Source organism: Oncorhynchus keta, chromosome 28 (assembly GCF_023373465.1).
Source record: "Oncorhynchus keta strain PuntledgeMale-10-30-2019 chromosome 28, Oket_V2, whole genome shotgun sequence".
Taxonomy (NCBI): Eukaryota; Metazoa; Chordata; class Actinopteri; order Salmoniformes; family Salmonidae; genus Oncorhynchus; species Oncorhynchus keta.
This window is the reverse complement of record NC_068448.1, coordinates 76,775,190-76,798,091: the sequence shown is the minus strand read 5'-3', so window position 1 is coordinate 76,798,091 and position 22,902 is coordinate 76,775,190. Positions and strand designations below refer to the sequence as shown.

The 22,902-nt window shown below is 46.2% G+C and overlaps 1 protein-coding gene across 1 annotated transcript in view; it reads right to left on the bottom strand.

The window, feature by feature from the left end:
- The window catches only part of LOC118361801 (zinc finger CCHC domain-containing protein 2-like), a 67,453-nt gene that overhangs the window by 18,067 nt on the left and 26,484 nt on the right, over positions 1–22,902 (bottom strand). The window contains exons 4-7 of the mRNA XM_052484252.1: positions 17,674–17,745; positions 17,177–17,277; positions 8,338–8,441; positions 2,989–3,054 (exon numbers count right to left, since the gene is read on the bottom strand). Coding sequence (XP_052340212.1) covers positions 2,989–3,054; positions 8,338–8,441; positions 17,177–17,277; positions 17,674–17,745 — 343 coding nt within the window. The remainder of the gene's footprint in view (positions 1–2,988; positions 3,055–8,337; positions 8,442–17,176; positions 17,278–17,673; positions 17,746–22,902) is intronic.

The following is a 22,902-nucleotide window of genomic DNA, read 5'->3' as shown; positions in this document are numbered from 1 at the left end:
GTGAGATCAGTGAGTAGCAACAGGCATTTCTCAGTGAGAAACATCATGCTTTATGATATAGCAAACTTGTTATACTAATAGGACATGTATTGGTTTAGCTAAGCCTGGAAGTTTATGCTGCACATCTGAATATTACAGTACAGTATGCATACGGACACACGCACTACAATGTATGTGATTCCTGCTTACAAGCAAGAAATGAAAGCAGGAAGCACCAGTGACTCGGTCTATAAAAAAAGTGGTCAGATTGAAGCAGATGCTAAACTACAGGACTGTTTTGCACAGACTGGAGAATGTTCTGGGATTCTTCCGATGGCATTGAGGAGAACACCACATCAGTCACTGGCTTTATCAATAAGTGCATCGATGACGTCGTCCCCACAGTGACTGTACGTACATACCCCAACCAGAAACCATGGATTACAGGCAACATCCGCACTGAGCTAAACGGTAGAGCTGCCGCTTTCAAGGTGCGGGACTCTAACCCGGAAGCTTATAAGAAATCTTGCTATGACCTCCGACGAACCATCAAACAGGCAAAGCGTCAATACAGGACTAAGATGAAATCATACTACACCGGCTCGACGCTCGTCGGATGTGGCACGGCTTGCAAACTATTACAGACTACAAAGGGAAGCACAGTCGCGAGCTGCCCAGTGACACGAGCCTACCAGACAAGAAAAATAATTTATATGTTCGCTTCGAGGCAAGCAACAATGAGGCATGCATGAGAGCATCAGCTGTTCCGGACTACTGTGTGATCACGCTCTCCGTAGCCGATGTGAGTAAGACCTTTAAACAGGTCAACATTCACAAGGCTGCGGGGCCAGACGGATTACCAGGACGTGTACTCTGAGCATGTACTGACCAACTGGCAGGTGTCTTCACTGACATTTTCAACATGTCCCTGTCTGAGTCTGTAATACCAACATGTTTCAAGCAGACCACCATAGTCCCGGTGCCCAAGAACACGAAGGCAACCTTCCTAAATGACTACAGACCCGTAGCACTCACGTCTGTAGCCATGAAATGCTTTGAAAGATTGGTAATGCCTCACATCAACACCATTATCCCAGAAACACTAGACCCACTCCAATATGCATACAGCCCAAACAGATCCACAGATGATGCAATATCTATTGCACTCCACACTGCCCTTACCCACCTGGACAAGAGGAACACCTATGTGAGAATGCTATTCATTGACTACAGCTCAGCGTTCAACACCATAGTGCCCTCAAAGCTCATCACTAAGCTAAGGACTCTGGGACTAAACACTTCCCTCTGCAACTGGATCCTGGACTTCCTGACGGGTCTCCCCCAGGTGGTGAGGGTAGGTAGCAACACATCTGCCACGCTGATCCTCAATACTGGAGCCCCCCAGGGGTGCATGCTCAGTCCTCCCCTGTACTCCCTGTTCACCCACAACAGCATGGCCAGGCACGACTCCAACACCATCATTAAGTTTGCTGACGAAACAACAGTGGTAGGCCTGATCACCGACAACGACGGGACAGCCTATAGGGAGGAGGTCAGAGACCTGGCTGGGTGGAGCCAGAATAACAACCTCTCCCTCAATGTAACCAAGACTACGGAAATGATTGTGGACTACAGGAAAAGGAGGACCGAGCATGCCCCCATTCTCATCGACGGGGCTGTCGTGGAGCAGGTTTAGAGCTTCAAGTTCCTTGGTGTCCACATCACCAACAAACTAGATTGGTCCAAACACACCAAGACAGTCGTGAAGAGGGCACAACAAACCTATTCCCCCTCAGGAAACTAAAAAGATTTGACATGGGTCCTGAGATCCTCAAAAGGTTCTACAGCTGCAACATTGAGAGCATCCAGACTGGTTGCATCACTGCCTGGTGCGGCAATTGCTCGGCCTCCAACCACAAGGCACTACAGAAGGTAGTGCGTACGGCCCAATACATCACTGGGGTCAAGCTTCCTGCCATCCAGGACCTCTACACCAGGCGGTGTCAGAGGAAGGCCCTAAAAATTGGAGGGGTAACCATATTGGAATGAGTAGGGTGGACTGTGTTGTGGGGTGACCATGTTGGAATGAGTAGGGTAGACTGTGTTGGGGGGTAACCATGTTGGAATGAGTAGGGTGGACTGTGTTGGGGGGGACCATGTTAGAATGAGTAGGGAGGACTGTGTTGGGGTGACCATGTTAGAATGAGTAGGGAGGACTGTGTTGGGGGGTGACCATGTTGGAATGAGTAGGGTGGACTGTGTTGGGGGGTGGTAACCATGTTGGAATGAGTAGGGTGGACTGTGTTGGGGGGTGACCATGTTGGAATGAGTAGGGTAGACTGTGTTGGGGGGTGACCATGTTGGAATGAGTAGGGTGGACTGTGTTGGGGGGGGTAACCATGTTAGAATGAGTAGGGAGGACTGTGTTGGGGGTGACCATGTTGGAATGAGTAGGGAGGACTGTGTTGGGGGGAGGTAACCATGTTAGAATGAAAGGGTGGACTGTGTTGGAGGGGGTAACCATATTGGAATGAGTAGGGTAGACTGTGTTGGGGGTGACCATGTTGGAATGAGTAGGGTGAACTGTGTTGGGGGGGGTGACCATGTTGGAATCAGTAGGGCGGATCAGTAGGGTGGACTGTGTAGGGGGTGAACCGGATGTTGGGTGGGGGTGAACCGGATTGGGTGGGGGGTGAACTGGATTGGTGGGGGGTGAACCGGATAGGGTGGGGGGTGAATCGGATTGGGTGGGGGGTGAACCGGTTGGGTGGGGGGTGAACCGGATTGGGTGGGGGGTGAACCGGATTGGGTGGGGGTGAACCAGATTGGGTGGGGGGTGAACCAGATTGGGTGGGGGGTGAACCAGATTGGGTGGGGGTGAACCGGATTGGGTGGGGGGTGAACCGGATTGGGTGGGGGTGAACCGGATTGGGTGGGGGGTGAACCGGATTGGGTGGGGGTGAACCAGATTGGGTGGGGGTGAACCAGATTGGGTGGGGGTTACTTGGAACACAACTTCCTCTTGGCTGGATGCCTCAGAACCGTCCTCCTTGAAGGACAGAGCTGCAGGGTTACCTGGAGAGAGGCACAGACACAGGCTGTGTTTGAGAGCATCAAAACATTAATGCATCATGGGTAAATTGTGACAGACTGATCAACAAATAATATTGAGCAGTTATTTATGACGCAAGGTGATTTGTAGTCTCGACTTTCGACTGCTATGTCGAACGTGCCCTTAACTCGCAATCTAATTCCACCTCAGAATACCCTATAATGACCTTCCCAGAGGAAAACTGATATTGGTGTCAGGTGAACTAGTAAAATGACGCACCAAGTCAGACAAGCCGCCGCCACGGTTAGGGGAAACACTGCTGTTAACCACAGGGGTCACACCTGATCTGACCTGTGTCCCTCTGGGAGATGCGTGACCCTCTCCTTCACCACCTGGCCCTTTGATCACTCAGACGTGTGTGGATCACTCAGCACCTCCCAGGGAACCCACCGGGAGGAGGACAGGGCTCAGGGAGGAGGACAGGGCTCAGGGAGGAGGACAGGGCTCAGGGAGGAGGACAGGGCTCAGGGAGGAGGACAGGGCTCAGGGAGGAGGACAGGGCTCAGGGAGGAGGACAGGGCTCAGGGAGGAGGACAGGGCTCAGGGAGGAGGACAGGGCTCAGGGAGGAGGACAGGGCTCAGGGAGGAGGACAGGGCTCAGGGAGGAGGACAGGGTTCAGGGAGGAGAACAGGGCTCAGGGAGGAGGACAGGGCTCAGGGAGGAGGACAGGGTTCAGGGAGTAGAACAGGGCTCAGGGAGGAGGACCGTGCTCAGGGAGGAGGACAGGGCTCAGGTGGAAGGTGTTGCCCTCGGCTGTCACCCTCCACCGTCACCTGTCTCTCAGGTAGGGCTGTCACCTGTCTCTCAGGTAGGGCTGTCACCTGTCTCTCAGGTAGGGCTGTCACCTGTCTCTCAGGTAGGGCTAGGCAAACAGGTTGAGTATAGTGCACTACTATATAGTGCACTACTTCTAACCAGAGCTACACAGGGAAAAGGGTGCCATTTGGGAGGGAGCCTCTGATGTCATATGGTTTCAGTAGGAGACACAGTAGGGAGTATTGGCAAGAAAGCAGCATTGACAAGTCAGTTTGACGTCTCTGATGTCCCACGCTGCTTCATGATACATCATCATGTATCCCTTATAAACAGTGGTTTCCCATGATGCATCAGGATATATCCCTTATAAACAGTGGTTTCCCATGATGCATCAGGATATATCCCTTATAAACAGTGGTTTCCCATGATGCATCAGGATGTATCCCTTATAAACAGTGGTTTCCCATGATGCATCAGGATGTATCCCTTATAAACAGTGGTTTCCCATGATGCATCAGGATATATCCCTTATAAACAGTGGTTTCCCATGATGCATCAGGATATATCCCTTATAAACAGTGGTTTCCCATGATGCATCAGGATATATCCCTTATAAACAGTGGTTTCCCATGATGCATCAGGATGTATCCCTTATAAACAGTGGTTTCCCATGATGCATCAGGATGTATCCCTTATAAACAGTGGTTTCCCATGATGCATCAGGATGTATCCCTTATAAACAGTGGTTTCCCATGATGCATCATCTTGTATCCCTTGTAAACAGTGGTTTCATCGTAGTAAGACATCTACCACAGTAGGCAACATTTGACGTTTATTTAGATTTTTTATAAGCAATCTGTTAAATGCATTATGAGAAGTCCTGATGCCAAGACCAAGCTCTGGAAGGTCGAGATACATTTTTTTGAGGGCATGGAACATTTGCTCCTAATCCATTTTTACAGCACTATAAAAGATTTACCAGGTCAAAGGATGTTCCAGAAATGGCAGGGTTTATAAGCAGAGGAAACACACAAAGGGGGAAAAGAGACTGACATTTACAGGATTAACCAAAAGGGGGGAGATATTTCACGGTCTTCGTTCAAATTTTTTTTGCGTCAAACTGAGGTACATTAAAAACTTGAACACGTCCTCTGATCCAATGGAGGCTGCTGAGGGGAGGATGGCTCATAGTAATGGCCGGAACAGAACTCATGGAATGGAATCAAACACATGGATAACAAGGATTGGATGTATTTGATACCATTCCATTGATTCCGCTCCAGCCATTACCACAAGCCCGTCTTCCCCAACTAAGATGCCACCAACCTCCTCCAGTGAGCTAATGGTATGGCATGAAAAGAAAAACATGCTGACTGGATATCACTATAAGTGTCATATCTAGTAGTCTATATGATTTCTTCACGTTAAATCTTTTTTATTTATTTAACTAGGCAAGTCAGTTAAGAACAAATTCTGATTTACAATGACGGCCCTACACCAGCCAAAACCGGAACGACGCTGGGTCAATTGTGTGCCGCCCCTATGGGACTCCCAATCACAGACGGTTGTGATACAGCCTGGAATCGAGCCAGGGTGTCTAGCACTGAGATGCAGTGCCTTAGACCGCTGAACCAGGGTCTGTAGTGATGCCTCTAGCACTGAGATGCAGGGCCTTAGACAGCTGAACCAGGGTTTGTAGTGACGCCTCTAGCACTGAGATGCCTTAGACCGCTGAACCAGGGTCTGTAGTGACGCCTCTAGCACTGAGATACCTTAGACCGCTGAACCAGGGTCTGTAGTGACGCCTCTAGCACTGAGATGCAGTGCCTTAGACAGCTGAACCAGGGTCTGTAGTGACGCCTCTAGCACTGAGATGCCTTAGACCGCTGAACCAGGGTCTGTAGTGACACCTCTAGCACTGAGATACAGTGCCTTAGACCGCTGAACCAGGGTCTGTAGTGACGCCTCTAGCACTGAGATGCAGTGCCTTAGACCGCTGAACCAGGGTCTGTAGTGACGCCTCTAGCACTGAGATGCAGTGCCTTATGCCGCTGAACCAGGGTCTGTAGTGACGCCTCTAGCACTGAGATGCAGTGCCTTAGACCGCTGAACCAGGGTCTGTAGTGACGCCTCTAGCACTGAGATGCAGTGCCTTAGCCGCTGAACCAGGGTCTGTAGTGACGCCTCTAGCACTGAGATGCAGTGCCTTAGACCGCTGCCCCACTCAGGAGCCCTAGAAAATGACTGTCCAGTATGGGTATCGAACCCCGACCTTTGCGGTATTAGTGGTCCTTCTGTAGCTCAGGGGTAGAGCATGGTGCTTGTAACGCCAGGGTAGTGGGTTCGATTCCCGGGACCATAGTAATGGCCGGAAACCAAACTGAGGTACATACGTAGAATGTATGCACACATGACTGTAAGTCGCTTTGGATAAAAGCGTCTGCTAAATGGCATATATAAATGGCCTTGCGGTAAAAAAATAAAGCAATATGCATTTCACATTTATCTAATGTATTGCATCAGAATATTCAAATGGCACCCTATTCCCTATATAAAGCCAAACTCAGGTCAAAAGTAGTGCCCAAATGGCACCCTATATAAAGCCAAACTCTGGTCAAAAAATAGTGCCCAAATGGCACCCTATTCCCATATAAAGCCAAACTCTGGTCAAAAGTAGTGCACAATATAGGGAATAGGGTGCCATTTGGGATGCTTGCATAGAGTGTGGCCTGAAGAAGAGAGGATGGGTAAGTAGAGGTAGATGGATAGCTGATGGGTAAGTAGGGTGGATGGATAGCCAATAGGTAAGTAGAGGTAGATGGATAGCCAATGGGTAAGTAGAGGTGGATGGATAGCCAATGGGTAGGTAGAGGTAGATGGATAGCCAATGGGTAGGTAGAGGTAGATTGATAGCCAATGGGTAAGTAGAGGTGGATGGATAGCCAATGGGTAAGTAGAGGTGGATGGACAGCCAATGGGTAAGTAGAGGTGGATTGATAGCCAATGGGTAAGTAGAGGTGGATTGATAGCCAATGGGTAAGTAGAGGTAGATGGATAGCCAATGGGTAAGTAGAGGTAGATGGATAGCCAATGGGTAAGTAGAGGTGGATGGATAGCCAATGGGTAAGTAGAGGTGGATTGATAGCCAATGGGTAGGTAGAGGTAGATGGATAGCCAATGGGTAAGTAGAGGTGGATTGATAGCCAATGGGTAAGTAGAGGTGGATTGATAGCCAATGGGTAAGTAGAGGTAGATGGATAGCCAATGGGTAGGTAGAGGTAGATTGATAGCCAATGGGTAGGTAGAGGTAGATTGATAGCCAATGGGTAGGTAGAGGTAGATTGATAGCCAATGGGTAGGTAGAGGTAGATTGATAGCCAATGGGTAGGTAGAGGTAGATGGATAGCCAATGGGTAGGTAGAGGTAGATTGATAGCCAATGGGTAAGTAGAGGTGGATTGATAGCCAATGGGTAGGTAGAGGTAGATGGATAGCCAATGGGTAGGTAGAGGTAGATTGATAGCCAATGGGTAAGTAGAGGTAGATGGATAGCCAATGGGTAAGTAGAGGTAGATGGATAGCCAATGGGTAAGTAGAGGTAGATGGATAGCCAATGGGTAAGTAGAGGTGGATGGATAGCCAATGGGTAAGTAGAGGTGGATGGACAGCCAATGGGTAAGTAGAGGTGGATTCTGAGCAGGGTTGTGACGAGGCTGAGTTAGGGTGACGTAGCTCCACCTCTGGACTGAATGTCCCGTTGTTGGGCCTGCTAGGGCACCGCGCTCAGGACCGCTCACCTCAAATGGGTGTCAACGTACATCAGCTCTGCTCCGAGGGAGGGCGTAGGGAGCTGTGGATGAGTCATGGGCGTAGACACACATACACTAGGCCTAGAGCCCACCTGAACATTTTTACACGTGAGTCATTTATCAGACACTCTTATCCAGAGCGACTAACAGGAACAATTAGGGTTAAGTGCCTTGCTGAATCTTTCGGTTACCGGCCCATAACCGCTAGGCTACCTGCTGCCCCCACACATGACATGTTATTATGAGGGTTATGCATTAAGAACAGACACACACACACACACACATGCTCAAACACACACACGCTCAAACACTCACACACACGCTCAAACACACACACGCTCAAACACACACACACACATGCTCAAACTCACACACGCTCAAACACTCACACACACACACACACATGCTCAAACACACACACACACACACACACACACACACACACACACACACTCAATCACACACACACACAAACCCCACACACACCCCAACCCACACACACACCCAAACCCACACGCTCAAACCCACATACACGCTCACACACGCTCACACACGCTCACACACACACACACACACACACACACACACACACACACACACACACACACACACACACACACACACACACACACACACACACACACACACACACACACACACACACACACACACAACACTTACATCTGCTGCAGCTGCAGGAGGAGGAAGAGGAGGACTCACACAGGAAGAAGCCACAGACCTTCCTCGTCCGTCGGAAAGCTTGTGGAGCCGACAGAAACTTCTCCCTGGCAACAGAACAACACAAAAAAAGGGGCGTGTGTAAGTCTAAAACGCCAAAGTTAGTCTGGGAATAGGCCTACAGAGCTAAACGCACTGTGTGGGGTAAAGAGGGATGTAGGCTGGTCCGGTATTCATAGAGAGTCTCAAAGTAGGAGTGTGTCTTCTACATCATAATGAGAGTGATGTTAGCTGGTATGAATCCCCTAAGGGGAAATATCTGTTGATGTGCTCTTGAGCAAAGGCACTTAGCCCTAATTGCTCATGTCGTTGGCGCAGACAGAGAGAGCTGCCTCGTTTCTAGTTCTTAGGAAACTTTGCTGTATTTATTTTTTTTTTTTTTTATGTATTATTTCTTAAATTGTTAGCCCAGAAAATATTACAACAAACATTTTCGCTACACCCGCAATAATAATCTGCTTAAACACGATTTGTAAGTCGCCGTGGATCGGAACGTCTGCTAACTGACTAAAATGTGTGAGGAAATGTTCCTTGCACTCTTTATGAATAGGGGCTCGGCTCTGTTTCCCCAGGATCCATTCCACTTCTGAAGATCCACTCCTTAGTTTGACTTATACCTTCCTTCTCTGAAGGTAATACTGGATCTAGAACCGGATTGTGAGAGATAAAACGTGCCGAGGCAACACGGCGGAATCCCAAAGGTCAAATGGAAACGATCTCATCTCTTCTATTTGCTTTCAAGTGGGAAGCACACCAGAGTAAACATTCTGTTAACTTTTCAATATCAGTGTAATAAGGACATCTGATCAAACAAATGCTGAATTGATGTTAGCTTGCGGATGAAAGTGTCCCTGTAGGGCTGTGTTTCATCTGTAGCCTGGTTGTCTAGTTCCATCAATATGCTCAGATATTGGACACAACTGCCTAGCCCCTGCCTAGCGCCTGCCTAGTGCCTGGCTAGCACCTGCCTAGTGCCTGGCTAGCCCCTGTCTAGTGCCTGGCTAGCCCCTGCCTAGTGCCTGGCTAGCACCTGCCTAGTGCCTGGCTAGCCCCTGCCTAGTGGCTGCCTAGTGCCTGCCTAGCCCCTGCCTAGCACCTGGCTAGCCCCTGCCTAGTACCTGCCTAGTGCCTGGCTAGCCAGGACATCTGCTGAATTGATGTTAGCTAGCGGATGAAAGTGTCCCTGTAGGGCTGTGTTTCATCTGTAGCCTGGTTGTCTAGTTCCATCAATATGCTCAGATATTGGACACAACTGCCTAGCCCCTGCCTAGTGCCTGGCTAGCACCTGCCTAGTGCCTGGCTAGCCCCTGCCTAGCGCCTGGCTAGCCCCTGCCTAGTGCCTGGCTAGCCCCTGCCTAGCGCCTGGCTAGCGCCTGCCTAGCCCCTGCCTAGTGCCTGCCTAGTGCCTGGCTAGCCCCTGCTTAGTGCCTGGCTAGCCCCTGCCTAGTGCCTGGCTAACCCCTGCCTAGTGCCTGGCTAGCCCCTGCCTAGCGCCTGGCTAGCGCCTGCCTAGCCCCTGCCTAGTAGCTGCCTAGTGCCTGGCTAGCCCCTGCCTAGCGCCTGGCTAGCCCCTGCCTAGCGCCTGGCTAGCCCCTGCCTAGCGACTGCCTAGCGCCTGGCTAGCGCCTGCCTAGCCCCTGCCTAGTGCCTGGCTATCCCCTGCCTAGCGCCTGGTTAGCCCCTGCCTAGTGCCTGGCTAGTGCCTGGCTAGCACCTGCCTAGTGCCTGCCTAGCCCCTGCCTAGTGCCTGGCTAGCGCCTGCCTAGTGCCTGGCTAGCGCCTGCCTAGTGCCTGGCAAGCCCCTGCCTAGTGCCTGGCTAGCGCCTGCCTAGCCCCTGCCTAGTGCCTGGCTAGAGCCTGCCTAGCCCCTGCCTAGTGCCTGGCTAGAGCCTGCCTAGCCCCTGCCTCGTGCCTGGCTAGCGCCTGGCTAGTGCCTGGCTGCCTAGCGCCTGGCTGCCTAGCGCCTGCCTAGCGCCTGGCTAGTGCCTGCCTAGCGCCTGGCTCGTGCCTGGCTAGCGCCTGCCTAGCGCCTGGCTAGTGCCTGCCTAGCGCCTGGCTCGTGCCTGCCTAGCGCCTGCCTAGCGCCCGGCTAGCGCCTGCCTGGCACCTGCCTAGTGCCTGGCTAGCGCCTGCCTAGCGCCTGGCTCGTGCCTGCCTAGCGCCTGCCTAGCGCCCGGCTAGCGCCTGCCTGGCACCTGCCTACCGCCCTGCTGGAAGGAACAATGGCCTTACCCAGCTGACTGACGAGAAGTGGCCATGTACTATGGATGTGAAACCAAAGTGTGAATGTGAATGTTTCACTGACCAGGTACACTGTGACATTAATTTCATCCAATCATCACCTAAACATCGAATTGCTCTTGAATAGGCCTACATTGCAAATAGATAAATGCTTCAAACTTGTGTGGTTTGTTTTTGTTATCTATGAGCAGAGTTATTGGCACTTATCTAACTGATTATCCCCAAAGCCAACACCTTATTTGGCAGCCTTTCCTTCCAGTTCTCTGCTGCCAGAGACTGGAACGAATCGCAAAAATCGCTGAAGTTGGAGACTTTTATTTCCCTCACCAACTTTAAACATCAACTATCTGAGCAGCTAACCGACCACTGCAGCTGTACATAGTCCATCTGTAAATAGCCCACCCAATCTACCTACCTCATCCCCATACTGTTTTTATTTGATTTATTTTTCTGCTATTTTGCACACCAGTATCTCCACTTGCACATCATCATCTGCTCATTTATCATTCCAGTGTTAATCTGCTAAATTGTAATTATTCGCTCCTATGGCCTATTTATTGCCTACCCCCTTATGCCAGCAGCATACCACCCTGCATACCACTGCTGGCTTGCTTCTGAAGCTAAGCAGGGTTGGTCCTGGTCAGTTCCTAGATGGGAGACCAGATGCTGCTGGAAGTGGTGTTGGAGGGCCAGTAGGAGGCACTATTTCCTCTGGTCTAAGAAAAAATATCCCTGCGCAGTGATTGGGCACATTGGACACTGCCCTGTGTATGTTTCCTTCTTTTGGATGGGACGTTAAATGGGTGTCCTGACTCTCTGAGATCATTAAACATCCCATGGCACTTATCGTAGGGGTGTTAACCCTGGTGTCCTGGCTAAATTCCCAATCTGGCCCTCAAACCATCATGGTCACCTAATAATCCCAGTTTACAATTAGCCCATTAATCCCCCTGTAACTATTCCCCAGGTCGTTGCTGCAAATGAGAATGTGTTCTCTTACCTGGTAAAATAACAGATAAATAAAATGCCTTTTGCACACACTGTATATAGACTTTCTTTTTTCTACTGTGTCATTGACTTGTTTGTGTTATTGGTGTGTTTATTGTTTACTCCATGTGTACCTCTGTGTTGTTGTTTGTGTCGCACTGCTTTGCTTTATCTTGGCCAGGTCGCAGTTGTAAATGAGAACTTGTTCTCAACTGGTCTACCTGGTTAAATAAAGGTGTTCTCAACTAGTCTACCTGGTTAAATAAAGGTGTTCTCAACTAGTCTACCTGGTTAAATAAAGGTGTTCTCAACTAGTCTACCTGGTCAAATAAAGGTGTTCTCAACTGGTCTACCTGGTTAAATAAAGGTGTTCTCAACTAGTCTACCTGGTTAAATAAAGGTGTTCTCAACTAGTCTACCTGGTTAAATAAAGGTGTTCTCAACTAGTCTACCTGGTCAAATAAAGGGGAAATAAATCAGAGACTTTAAGCTTTCATTTTCCAGGAAACGATACTGACTAGAAGTGGTTTCCAGGAGGGGGCACTGTTGTCCTCACAACAAGACACCGCCCCTCACAGTAACCAAGAGAGTAAGTCATGTACATACAGCACAGAGTTCAGGTGGACCTTCTTCTTCTTACTTCAGCAAAACAAAGGAAAGGAGCTTAACGACAAGGACAAAAAAAATCACCAGAATGACTTACCAAGAAAAACTTCCAAAAGGACTAATTCGAGGTAAAAATAAAAGGAGATGGGAACAACTCAACAAGTCAGAGATTGATTTCTGATTGCTCATTTTAATCCAGGATACAGGATGGTTTCTACGTCTGCCGTCTTCCTCCGTAGTGACCTGGCCATTGCACATAGCTCCTATTTATACTAGCGGGTAGCCTAGTGGTTAGAGCATTGGGCTAATAACCTGAAAGGTTGCTAGATCGAATCCCCGAGCTGACAGCGTAACCACCTGTAGTTCTGCCCCTGTTCCTAAGCCGTCATTGCAAATAAGAATTTGATCTTAACTGACTTGCCTAGTTAAATCAATAAATACCCTAGATGCTTATTGAGATAAGCATCTTAAATATGTTTCAAGGTAAATGGCAAATTATAGCACAAAGTGGTAGCGTCTTTTTTATTTAACTAGGTAGGCTAGGTGAGAACAAGTTCTCATTTACAACTGTGACCAAGATAAAGCAAAGCAGTGCGACACAAACAACAACCGAGTTACACGTGGAATAAACACACATACAGTCAATAACACAATAGGAAAAAAAAGTCTATATACAGTGTGTGCAAATGGCGTGAGGAGGTGAGGCAATAAATAGGCCATAGGAGCGAAGTAATTACAATTTAGCAGATTAACACTGGAGTGACAGATGAGCAGATGATTATGTGGAAGTAGAAATACTGGTGTGCAAAAGAGCAGAAAAGTAAATAAAAACAATGTGGGGATGAGGTAGGTAGACTGGGTGGGCTATTTACAGATGGGCTGTGTACAGCTGCAGCGATCAGTAAGCTGCTCTGACAGCTGACGCTTAAAGTTAGTGAGGGAGATATAAGTCTCCAACTTTAGCGATTTTTGCGATTTGTTCCAGTCACTGGCAGCAGAGAACAGGAAGGAAAGGCGGCCAAATGAGGGTTAATGTCTGGTTAATCAATAGACCATGTCAACATATACATAGGTGATATTTGTGTGTCTGTGGATCTGTGAACCCCAAAAAAATCAAGGCGACAAAATTATAGAAACGAGGACAGTGAGAAAAAAATAATAATCATAATTTAGCCCCTTAGGATCCACAGGTGTGGCAGGGTAGCCTAGTGGTTAGAGCGTTGGACTAGTAACCGGAAGGTTGCAAGTTCAAACCCCCGTTCTGCCCCTGAACAGGCAATTAACCCACTGTTGTGGGTTAACTGCCATCATTGAAAGTAAGAATTTGTTCTTAACTGACTTGCCTAGTTAAATACATTTAAAAAGAGTACAGGCAAAATGTCTCTCTTTGTTTTACGTACGATGTCATCTCCTATTGGTGAAATCTGGACGTGTTCTATTAGCTTGTAAGCCCATGGAGGAAGGTGAGTCAACGTTGGATTAGGTACAGTGGCACGCAATAGCATAGGCCCATGTTTATATTTCTAATATTTTAATTTTACCTTTATTTAACCAGGTAAGTCAGTTAAGAACATATTCTTATTTTCAATGATGGCCTGGGAACAGTGGGTTAACTGCCTGTTCAGGGGCAGAACGACAGATTTGTACCTTGTCAGCTCGGGGGTTTGAACTCGCAACCTTCCGGTTACTAGTCCAATGCTCTAACCACTAGGCTACGCTGCCGCCCCGATCTGGGGCCTTGTGTTCTGAAATGCAAATGAGTTTCAATGCTAGTTTAGTTTTGACCAATGGGAGTAGCCCTTCAGATTACATTTCAGCATATACGTGACATTCGTGGTGCTCCAATTAATGAAGCTTTGGATTTTCGTATTCTTTACCTGTGGTATAAAACTGTAGTATTGCTGGTGATGTCACAATGTACATAGTGGCCACACTTGTAATTTCCATCAGAGCGGGCCTGGGAGCCAAAATGTCACACTTCTTGGGTAGCTGCACCACGTGCGTAACTCGATTGTGCGCACGGCGAAAACAAAAAATGCTACTTCAGTAGATGTGGATCCATTTTGAGGGATGTTCTAGAGTTTCATTAAAATGGATTTGACTCGACCGGCACATGGGCCGTAATCCGTGTGGGGGAGAAAAAAAAAACCAACCACAAACGTGGCGACCGTTTTGTCCTGGTTTCTATTAGTGTCAGTGAGTAGGCTTTGACATTCAGTCTCTGTAGCACGGGTGTAGAGGCCTGTTCAATGACACCCTTATCACACCCCGGCGTTGCAGGAACCTGGTGCGCATGCCATTAGCGTTGCGCTCAAAATCTATGTCTGTACTTCAGTTACATCAGAGTCTTACAAATGAACCCACCGGTATGTTCCGCTGAAGGTGTGCCGTGGTGATTGCTGTCTGCCGTAAAAGTGGTGTTTCCACTCTGCGTCTTGCTGGAGATCGTAGACTCCAACTTGGTTTTCTTTATTTTTTGTGGATCGTAAGATCAAAGAAGTCTATTTTCTTTCCGACTTCTCTCTGCTGTTAATTTGAGATTGGTGTCAGATAAGTTAATTTAAAGAAATGAACTCAGATGAGAGAGTTAGTACCGTTCCAATCCCAGTAGGATGTCGTCTATGTATATTTTCCAAAGAGTGGCATTCTGGAAATATGTGGTTTTCTGGACTTCATAAATGCAGGTCTCTTCCCAGGGTCCCATGGGGCTCCCGAGTGGCGCAGTGGTCTAAGGCACTGCATCTCAGTGCTAGAGGCGTCACTACAGACACCCTGGTTCGAATCCAAGTCGTATCGCAACCGGCAGTGATTGGGAGTCCCATAGGGCGGCACACAATAGGCCCGACGTTGTCCGGGTTTGGCCGGTGTAGGATGTCATGGGACGGAAAGGAGGTTTATACACATGTAGGTTCGGTAAGCCAATATAAACTGGACAGGCTGGCCATGGTGTAATGAGAAAAGTCCTTCTTCGTTTCCGTTATCCAACCCTGTGAAAGAGCGTTATCAACGAAGCTATCTATGTCCTTTTCTTTTCTGTCCGTGGGGTTGTAACGGAGAGGTGCCAGAGAGTTGAGCATAGACCTCACTCCTATATTGTTCCCTGCTTCATAACACAATATCGAGATTGTCTTTCAGTTCCTTCAAAGCATTTTGTTCATCATTACTGAGATTAGCTTCTTGTTTAGGGGTATTGCGGGTCAATTTAGCAAAATAATTTTCTATCAGCCTACTTACGGTACGTGAGAACAGATGGAGTCAAATTAGCATAAGGCACAAAACTCAAGTTCTTTTTGAAAGTGGTTTGTTCTCTCACATCAGGAATACCATATGCATTATAGTTTGTTCTCTCACATCAGGAATACCATATGCATTATAGTTTGTTCTCTCACATCAGGAATACCATATGCATTATAGTTTGTTCTCTCACATCAGGAATACATTATGCATTATAGTTTGTTCTCTCACATCGGGAATACCATATGCATTATAGTTTGTTCTCTCACATCAGGAATACCATATGCATTATAGTTTGTTCTCTCACATCAGGAATACCATATGCATTATAGTTTGTTCTCTCACATCGGGAATACCATATGCATTATAGTTTGTTCTCTCACATCGGGAATACCATATGCATTATAGTTTGTTCTCTCACATCGGGAATACCATATGCATTATAGTTTGTTCTCTCACATCGGGAATACCATATGCATTATAGTTTGTTCTCTCACATCGGGAATACCATATGCATTATAGTTTGTTCTCTCACATCAGGAATACCATATGCATTATAGTTTGTTCTCTCACATCAGGAATACCATATGCATTATAGTTTGTTCTCTCACATCAGGAATACCATATGCATTATAGTTTGTTCTCTCACATCAGGAATACCATATGCATTATAGTTTGTTCTCTCACATCAGGAATACCATATGCATTATAGTTTGTTCTCTCACATCAGGAATACCATATGCATTATAGTTTGTTCTCTCACATCAGGAATAACATATGCATTATAGTTTGTTCTCTCACATCAGGAATACCATATGCATTATAGTTTGTTCTCTCACATCAGGAATACCATATGCATTATAGTTTCTGAACTCTGCATTGCCATCACATTCCCTATTAGCACGGAATAAATTAGTTTAATGTAATTGGTCAGAGGACTGTCACTTGGTCAGAGGACTGTCACTTGGTCAGAGGACTGTCACTTGGTCAGAGGACTGTCACTTGGTCAGAGGACTGACACTTGGTCAGAGGACTGTCACTTGGTCAGAGGACTGTCACTTGGTCAGAGGACTGTCACTTGGTCAGAGGACTGACACTTGGTCAGAGGACTGACACTTGGTCAGAGGACTGTCACTTGGTCAGAGGACTGACACTTGGTCAGAGGACTGACACTTGGTCAGAGTACAGTAAAGTATGCATGCACAGACACACGCACAGACACACGCACAGACACACGCACACATCTCTAACAAACAAACACACACACCGACTCAGGTTCTAGTCTGTTATCTAACGGGTTCTAGTCTGTTATCTAATGGGTTCTAGTCTGAAATCTAATGGGTTCTAGTCTGTTATCTAACGGGTTCTAGTCTGAAATCTAACGGATTCTAGTTTGTTATCTAATGGGTTCTAGTCTGTTATCTAACGGGTTCTAGTCTGAAATCTAACGGATTCTAGTTTGTTATCTAATGGGTTCTAGTCTGTTATCTAATGGGTTCTAGTCTGTTACCTAATGGGTTCTAGTCTATCATCTAATGGGCTCTAGTCAAGGCCTTTATGGACCACATTGGAAATAAATGGAATCACTTTAACATGTTATCCCCAGGGTCCCCGGGATTGTACGACTTAGTGCATATATTTTCCCAATCAATCAATCCACCAATTAATCAATCAATCAATTAATCAAACAGGTAGACAGCTAAGCAGAACTCACTTGAGGTTCCTCTCCACCCCCCTGCTCTCGTACTTGTCTCCCTGGTTGAGCAGCCGGAGGATGCCCTTCTCAAACGACTCCGTGGACTGCTCCTTGGGAAGCTGCAAGACAGGGATCAAGTTTTAACAGGTTATGTACAGCACCATTCAAACAAACACCTTTAAACCCAGAGCTAGGAGATGTCCTTAACAGTTCACCATTCAAACAAACACCTTTAAAACCAGAGCTAGGAGATGTCCGTAACAGTTCACCATTCAAACAAACACCTTTAAAACCAGAGCTAGGAGATGTCCTTAAACAGTTCAACATTTAATTCATTAGGTTCATTAACTCATAAAGTTAGTTCATTATACCTGCTTATAATCAGTGGGTGAACGTCCTGTCAATACTACGCAGGGAACTTGGGCTCAATTCCATTTAAATTTAGTCAATTGTGGCACGTTAATAAGGATAGCTGGCAGTTTGCAGCATTTATAAAACGCAGTTAGGGAAAATACCTTCAACAAGAAGCTCTCCAGTTCAAGCTGTGTTTTCCTGACGTTGCTGGATGAGAAGTCAGACCACTTCACCTGAAAGACAAGATCAAATGTTACACTGTCATCCAAGGGACGTATATTAACGTTACCAGATATTGAAGGGGACATTGACTAAGGACAAAGACACATTGGGTAAGGACAAAGACACATTGGGTAAGGACAAAGCCGCATTGGCTAAGGACAAAGACACATTGGGTAAGGACAAAGACGCATTGGGTAAGGACAAAGCCGCATTGGCTAAGGACAAAGACATTGGGTAAGGACAAAGACACATTGGGTAAGGACAAAGACACATTGGGTAAGGAAAAAGACACATTGGGTAAGAGGACAAAGACACATTGGGTAAGGACAAAGACACATTGGGTAAGGACAAAGACACATTGGGTAAGGACAAAGACACATTGGGTAAGGACAAAGACACATTGGGTAAGGACAAAGACACATTGGGTAAGGACAAAGACACATTGGGTAAGGAAAAAGACACATTGGGTAAGAGGACAAAGACACATTGGGTAAGGACAAAGACACATTGGGTAAGGACAAAGACACATTGGGTAAGGACAAAGACACATTGGGTAAGGACAAAGACACATTGGGTAAGGACAAAGACACATTGGGTAAGGACAAAGACACATTGGGTAAGGACAAAGACACATTGGGTAAGGACAAAGACACATTGGGTAAGGACAAAGACGCATTGGGTAAGGACAAAGACACATTGGGTAAGGACAAAGACACATTGGTTAAGGACAAAGACACATTGGGTAAGGACAAAGACACATTGGGTAAGGACAAAGACACATTGGGTAAGGACAAAGACACATTGGGTAAGGACAAAGACACATTGGGTAAGGACAAAGACACATTGGGTAAGGACAAAGACACATTGGTTAAGGACAAAGACACATTGGGTAAGGACAAAGACACATTGGTTAAGGACAAAGACACATTGGGTAAGGACAAAGAGGCATTGGGTAAGGACAAAGAGGCATTGGGTAAGGACAAAGACACATTGGGTAAGGACAAAGACACATTGGTTAAGGACAAAGACACATTGGGTAAGGACAAAGACACATTGGGTAAGGACAAAGACACATTGGTTAAGGACAAAGACACATTGGTTAAGGACAAAGACACATTGGGTAAGGACAAAGACACATTGGGTAAGGACAAAGACACATTGGTTAAGGACAAAGACACATTGGGTAAGGACAAAGAGACATTGGGTAAGGACAAAGAAACATTGGCTAAGGACAAAGACACATTGGGTAAGGACAAAGACGCATTGGGTAAGGACAAAGACACATTGGGTAAGGACAAAGACACATTGGGTAAGGACAAAGACACATTGGTTAAGGACAAAGACACATTGGGTAAGGACAAAGACACATTGGGTAAGGACAAAGACACATTGGGTAAGGACAAAGACACATTGGGTAAGGACAAAGACACATTGGGTAAGGACAAAGACACATTGGGTAAGGACAAAGACACATTGGGTAAGGACAAAGACACATTGGCTAAGGACAAAGACACATTGGGTAAGGACAAAGACGCATTGGGTAAGGACAAAGACACATTGGGTAAGGACAAAGACACATTGGTTAAGGACAAAGACACATTGGTTAAGGACAAAGACACATTGGGTAAGGACAAAGACACATTGGCTAAGGACAAAGACACATTGGGTAAGGACAAAGACACATTGGGTAAGGACAAAGAAACATTGGCTAAGGACAAAGACACATTGGGTAAGGACAAAGACACATTGGGTAAGGACAAAGACACATTGGGTTTAGGACAAAGACACATTGGGTAAGGACAAAGACACATTGGGTAAGGACAAAGACACATTGGCTAAGGACAAAGACACATTGGGTAAGGACAAAGACGCATTGGGTAAAGACAAAGACACATTGGCTAAGGACACAGTAAGAAGGGGAAACAAAAATCCCACCATGGGAATGTTTTTCCTCAAACAAACAACATTTACAAATCTACCATCCTGGCTTTGCTGCATATACACCATCGGTGGTAATAGAGATTATCAAGATTATCCCTAGAAGACAATAATAAAGAATTATAATCAGCCAAGCACTACAACAAGATGCTACAAAAGCTCTTTAGTCTGCCCTGCTGTGAAAACGGTTTGGTTTAATCAGATCTTTAGAAAAATATTGGTTGTGTTTAGTCCTGCAGTTGTAAAAGTCTTGTTTGTGTTTTTGCACTGCCCCGCGGTTTTCTGCTTTCCCAACCTAATGACTTGGATTTACGATGGTATTCTTGGGAGAGTTTCAGGGACTTTTCTTCAGCAGTTTGTTGGCCTACTACAACCGGATCTGACTGGGTCATTAGGTCACATGATCAAACAGTCCAAAACACAGAGGCCCGGCTAGAGATATCCTTTCTGACAGCAGGGGTTTAGGCTAGAGGAAGCTACAGAAGGGTTAAGGACAGCAATTCATATCTAGGCTAACTGTCTGAGGGAAGAGTGACAGACAGACAGACAGACCTATAACAAGACAATCTCCTTGTGCTGCTGCACTAAGCAGGAGGACTAGCTAAGACTAACTGAGTGATCCAGGATAAACAGATGAAGGGGGAATGACTCACAATGGCAGTCACAAAGCGAGCGATGACAGGGAAACACTGATAGGACAGAAGCCTGTCAGTCACAAAGTGTCTGCAGTCTGTCCCACCTCCCGGTACCTGTGATCAGTGTGATTTATGTGCGCTGCGGAGGAATGAGTGAGCCTGACGCTCCTTCATTGTCTCTGTGTGTGAATTTTCAGGGCTCTACAGTACAACCATTTTACCTGCATATACTCCTAAAAATAGATATGTGAACTGAAAAAGCACAAGCGGGAGTTGTGATTTATAGCAAGTCTTGTTTCATTGCTGGTAGCTACAGTACACAAATAACCATAGAAAAATGTACGCTTTCTTATTTCTATGCAAAGAACAAGGTAGAGTCCCATAAAGCCTGGGGCGCACTGTGAGGGATGTGCTGAAAGATACCGTTTTAGAAGCGCACAGGCACAGAAGTTTGGTCGAATTTACCCAAAAGTCTACTGAAGTGTGACTTTGTCCTCGTGTTTCTTGGCTATTTACATCTTCTCTTCACACGCTAGGTTGTTGTTCAACGTTAGTTTGAGTTTTCTCAACTGCTACGAGCAAAGGGATGTCAGACAATCTCGTCTCGAGAGACAGACGGACGGACAGACATGCCAATCCCACCGTTACCAACGGTAAGGTCACCCAAGTGACTCAGATATTTGAGGGTACATTGTACTGAGCATGGACCACCCCCAAAAAACTTTTACTCATTAACTTTTTGTTATTTCTTATCATAAAAACACACTTCCTCAAATACTTTCATTGTGCTCTTATATGTCTTTGTGTGCTCCTAAATGTCTTTGTGTGCTCCTAAATGTATTTGTGTGCTCTTATATGTCTTTGTGTGCTCCTAAATGTCTTTGTGTGCTCTTATATGTTTTTGTGCACTTCTAAATGTCTTTGTGCTCTCCTAAATGTCTTTGTGTCCTTCTAAATGTCTTTGTGCTCTCCTAAATGTCTTTGTGTGCTCCTAAATGTCTTTGTGTGCTCTTAAATGTCTTTGTGTGCTCTTATATGTCTTTGTGTGCTCCTAAATGTCTTTGTGTGCTCTTAAATGTCTTTGTGTGCTCTTATATGTCTTTGTGTGCTCCTAAATGTCTTTGTGTGCTCCTAAATGTCTTTGTGTGCTCTTATATGTCTTTGTGTGCTCCTAAATGTCTTTGTGTGCTCCTAAATGTCTTTGTGTGCTCCTAAATGTCTTTGTGTGCTCTCTAAATGTCTTTGTGCACTCCTAAATGTCTTTGTGCTCTCCTAAATGTCTTTGTGCACTTCTAAATGTCTTTGTGTGCTCCTAAATGTCTTTGTGTGCTCCTAAATGTCAGGATGGACAGAGAGAGACAGAGACAGAGACGGAGACGGAGAGAGAGACAGAGAGAGACAGAGAAAGACATAAATGTCCTTATGCGCTCCTAAATGTCTTTGTGTGCTCCTAAATGTCAGGATGGACAGAGACAGACAGAGAGAGACATTTACATAAGCCTTGTGTTAGAGGACTGTGTTCTCTGGGAATGGGAGGACGTGATACGGAGTTGTCAAGGGACGAAAGTCAGCTAGACGACTACTAGACGTGGCCTTGGGAATGTGGTCGGTATCAAAAGCTCTGAGGGTCCTAACTTTTTAAAGCATGACGGCTAAACCTATTGACAAGGCCCCTGTTACAGCTATTCCCAAACTGGGATACGCACATTGCCGTTGGGGGTACACCAAATAAAAATGTGATTCACATTTTCAAACAGTACATTTATATTTTCCAACGGGGCTATACATTTGGGAGAGTTTTGTTTTCTCTCTCTCGCCCGAGTAGCCTCGTTTCACTGCCAAAAATAAAATGAAACCATCTAGTGTTCAGAGAAATAAGACAATGCCAAATACAGGAAGCCTAGTCAAATAATTAACATCCAATCACATTAACCATTACTCATCCAATCACATTAACCGTTACTCATCCAATCACATTAACCATTACTCATCCAATCACATTAACCGTTACTCATCCAATCACATTCACCGTTACTCATCCAATCACATTCACCGTTACTCATCCAATCACATTAACCGTTACTCATCAAATCACATTCACCGTTACTCATCAAATCACATTCACTGTTACTCATCCAATCACATTCACCGTTACTCATCCAATCACATTCACCGTTACTCATCCAATCACATTCACCGTTACTCATCCAATCACATTCACCTTTACTCATCCAATCACATTCACCGTTACTCATCCAATCACATTCACCGTTACTCATCCAATCACATTCACCGTTACTCATCCAATCACATTCACCGTTACTCATCCAATCACATTCACCGTTACTCATCCAATCACATTCACCGTTACTCATCCAATCACATTCACCGTTACTCATCCAATCACATTCACCGTTACTCATCCAATCACATTCACCGTTACTCATCCAATCACATTCACCGTTACTCATCCAATCACATTCACCGTTACTCATCCAATCACATTCACCGTTACTCATCCAATCACATTCACCGTTACTCAGCCTCGTTTCACTGCCAAAAATAACATTTAAATTAAACCATCTATAGTGTTCA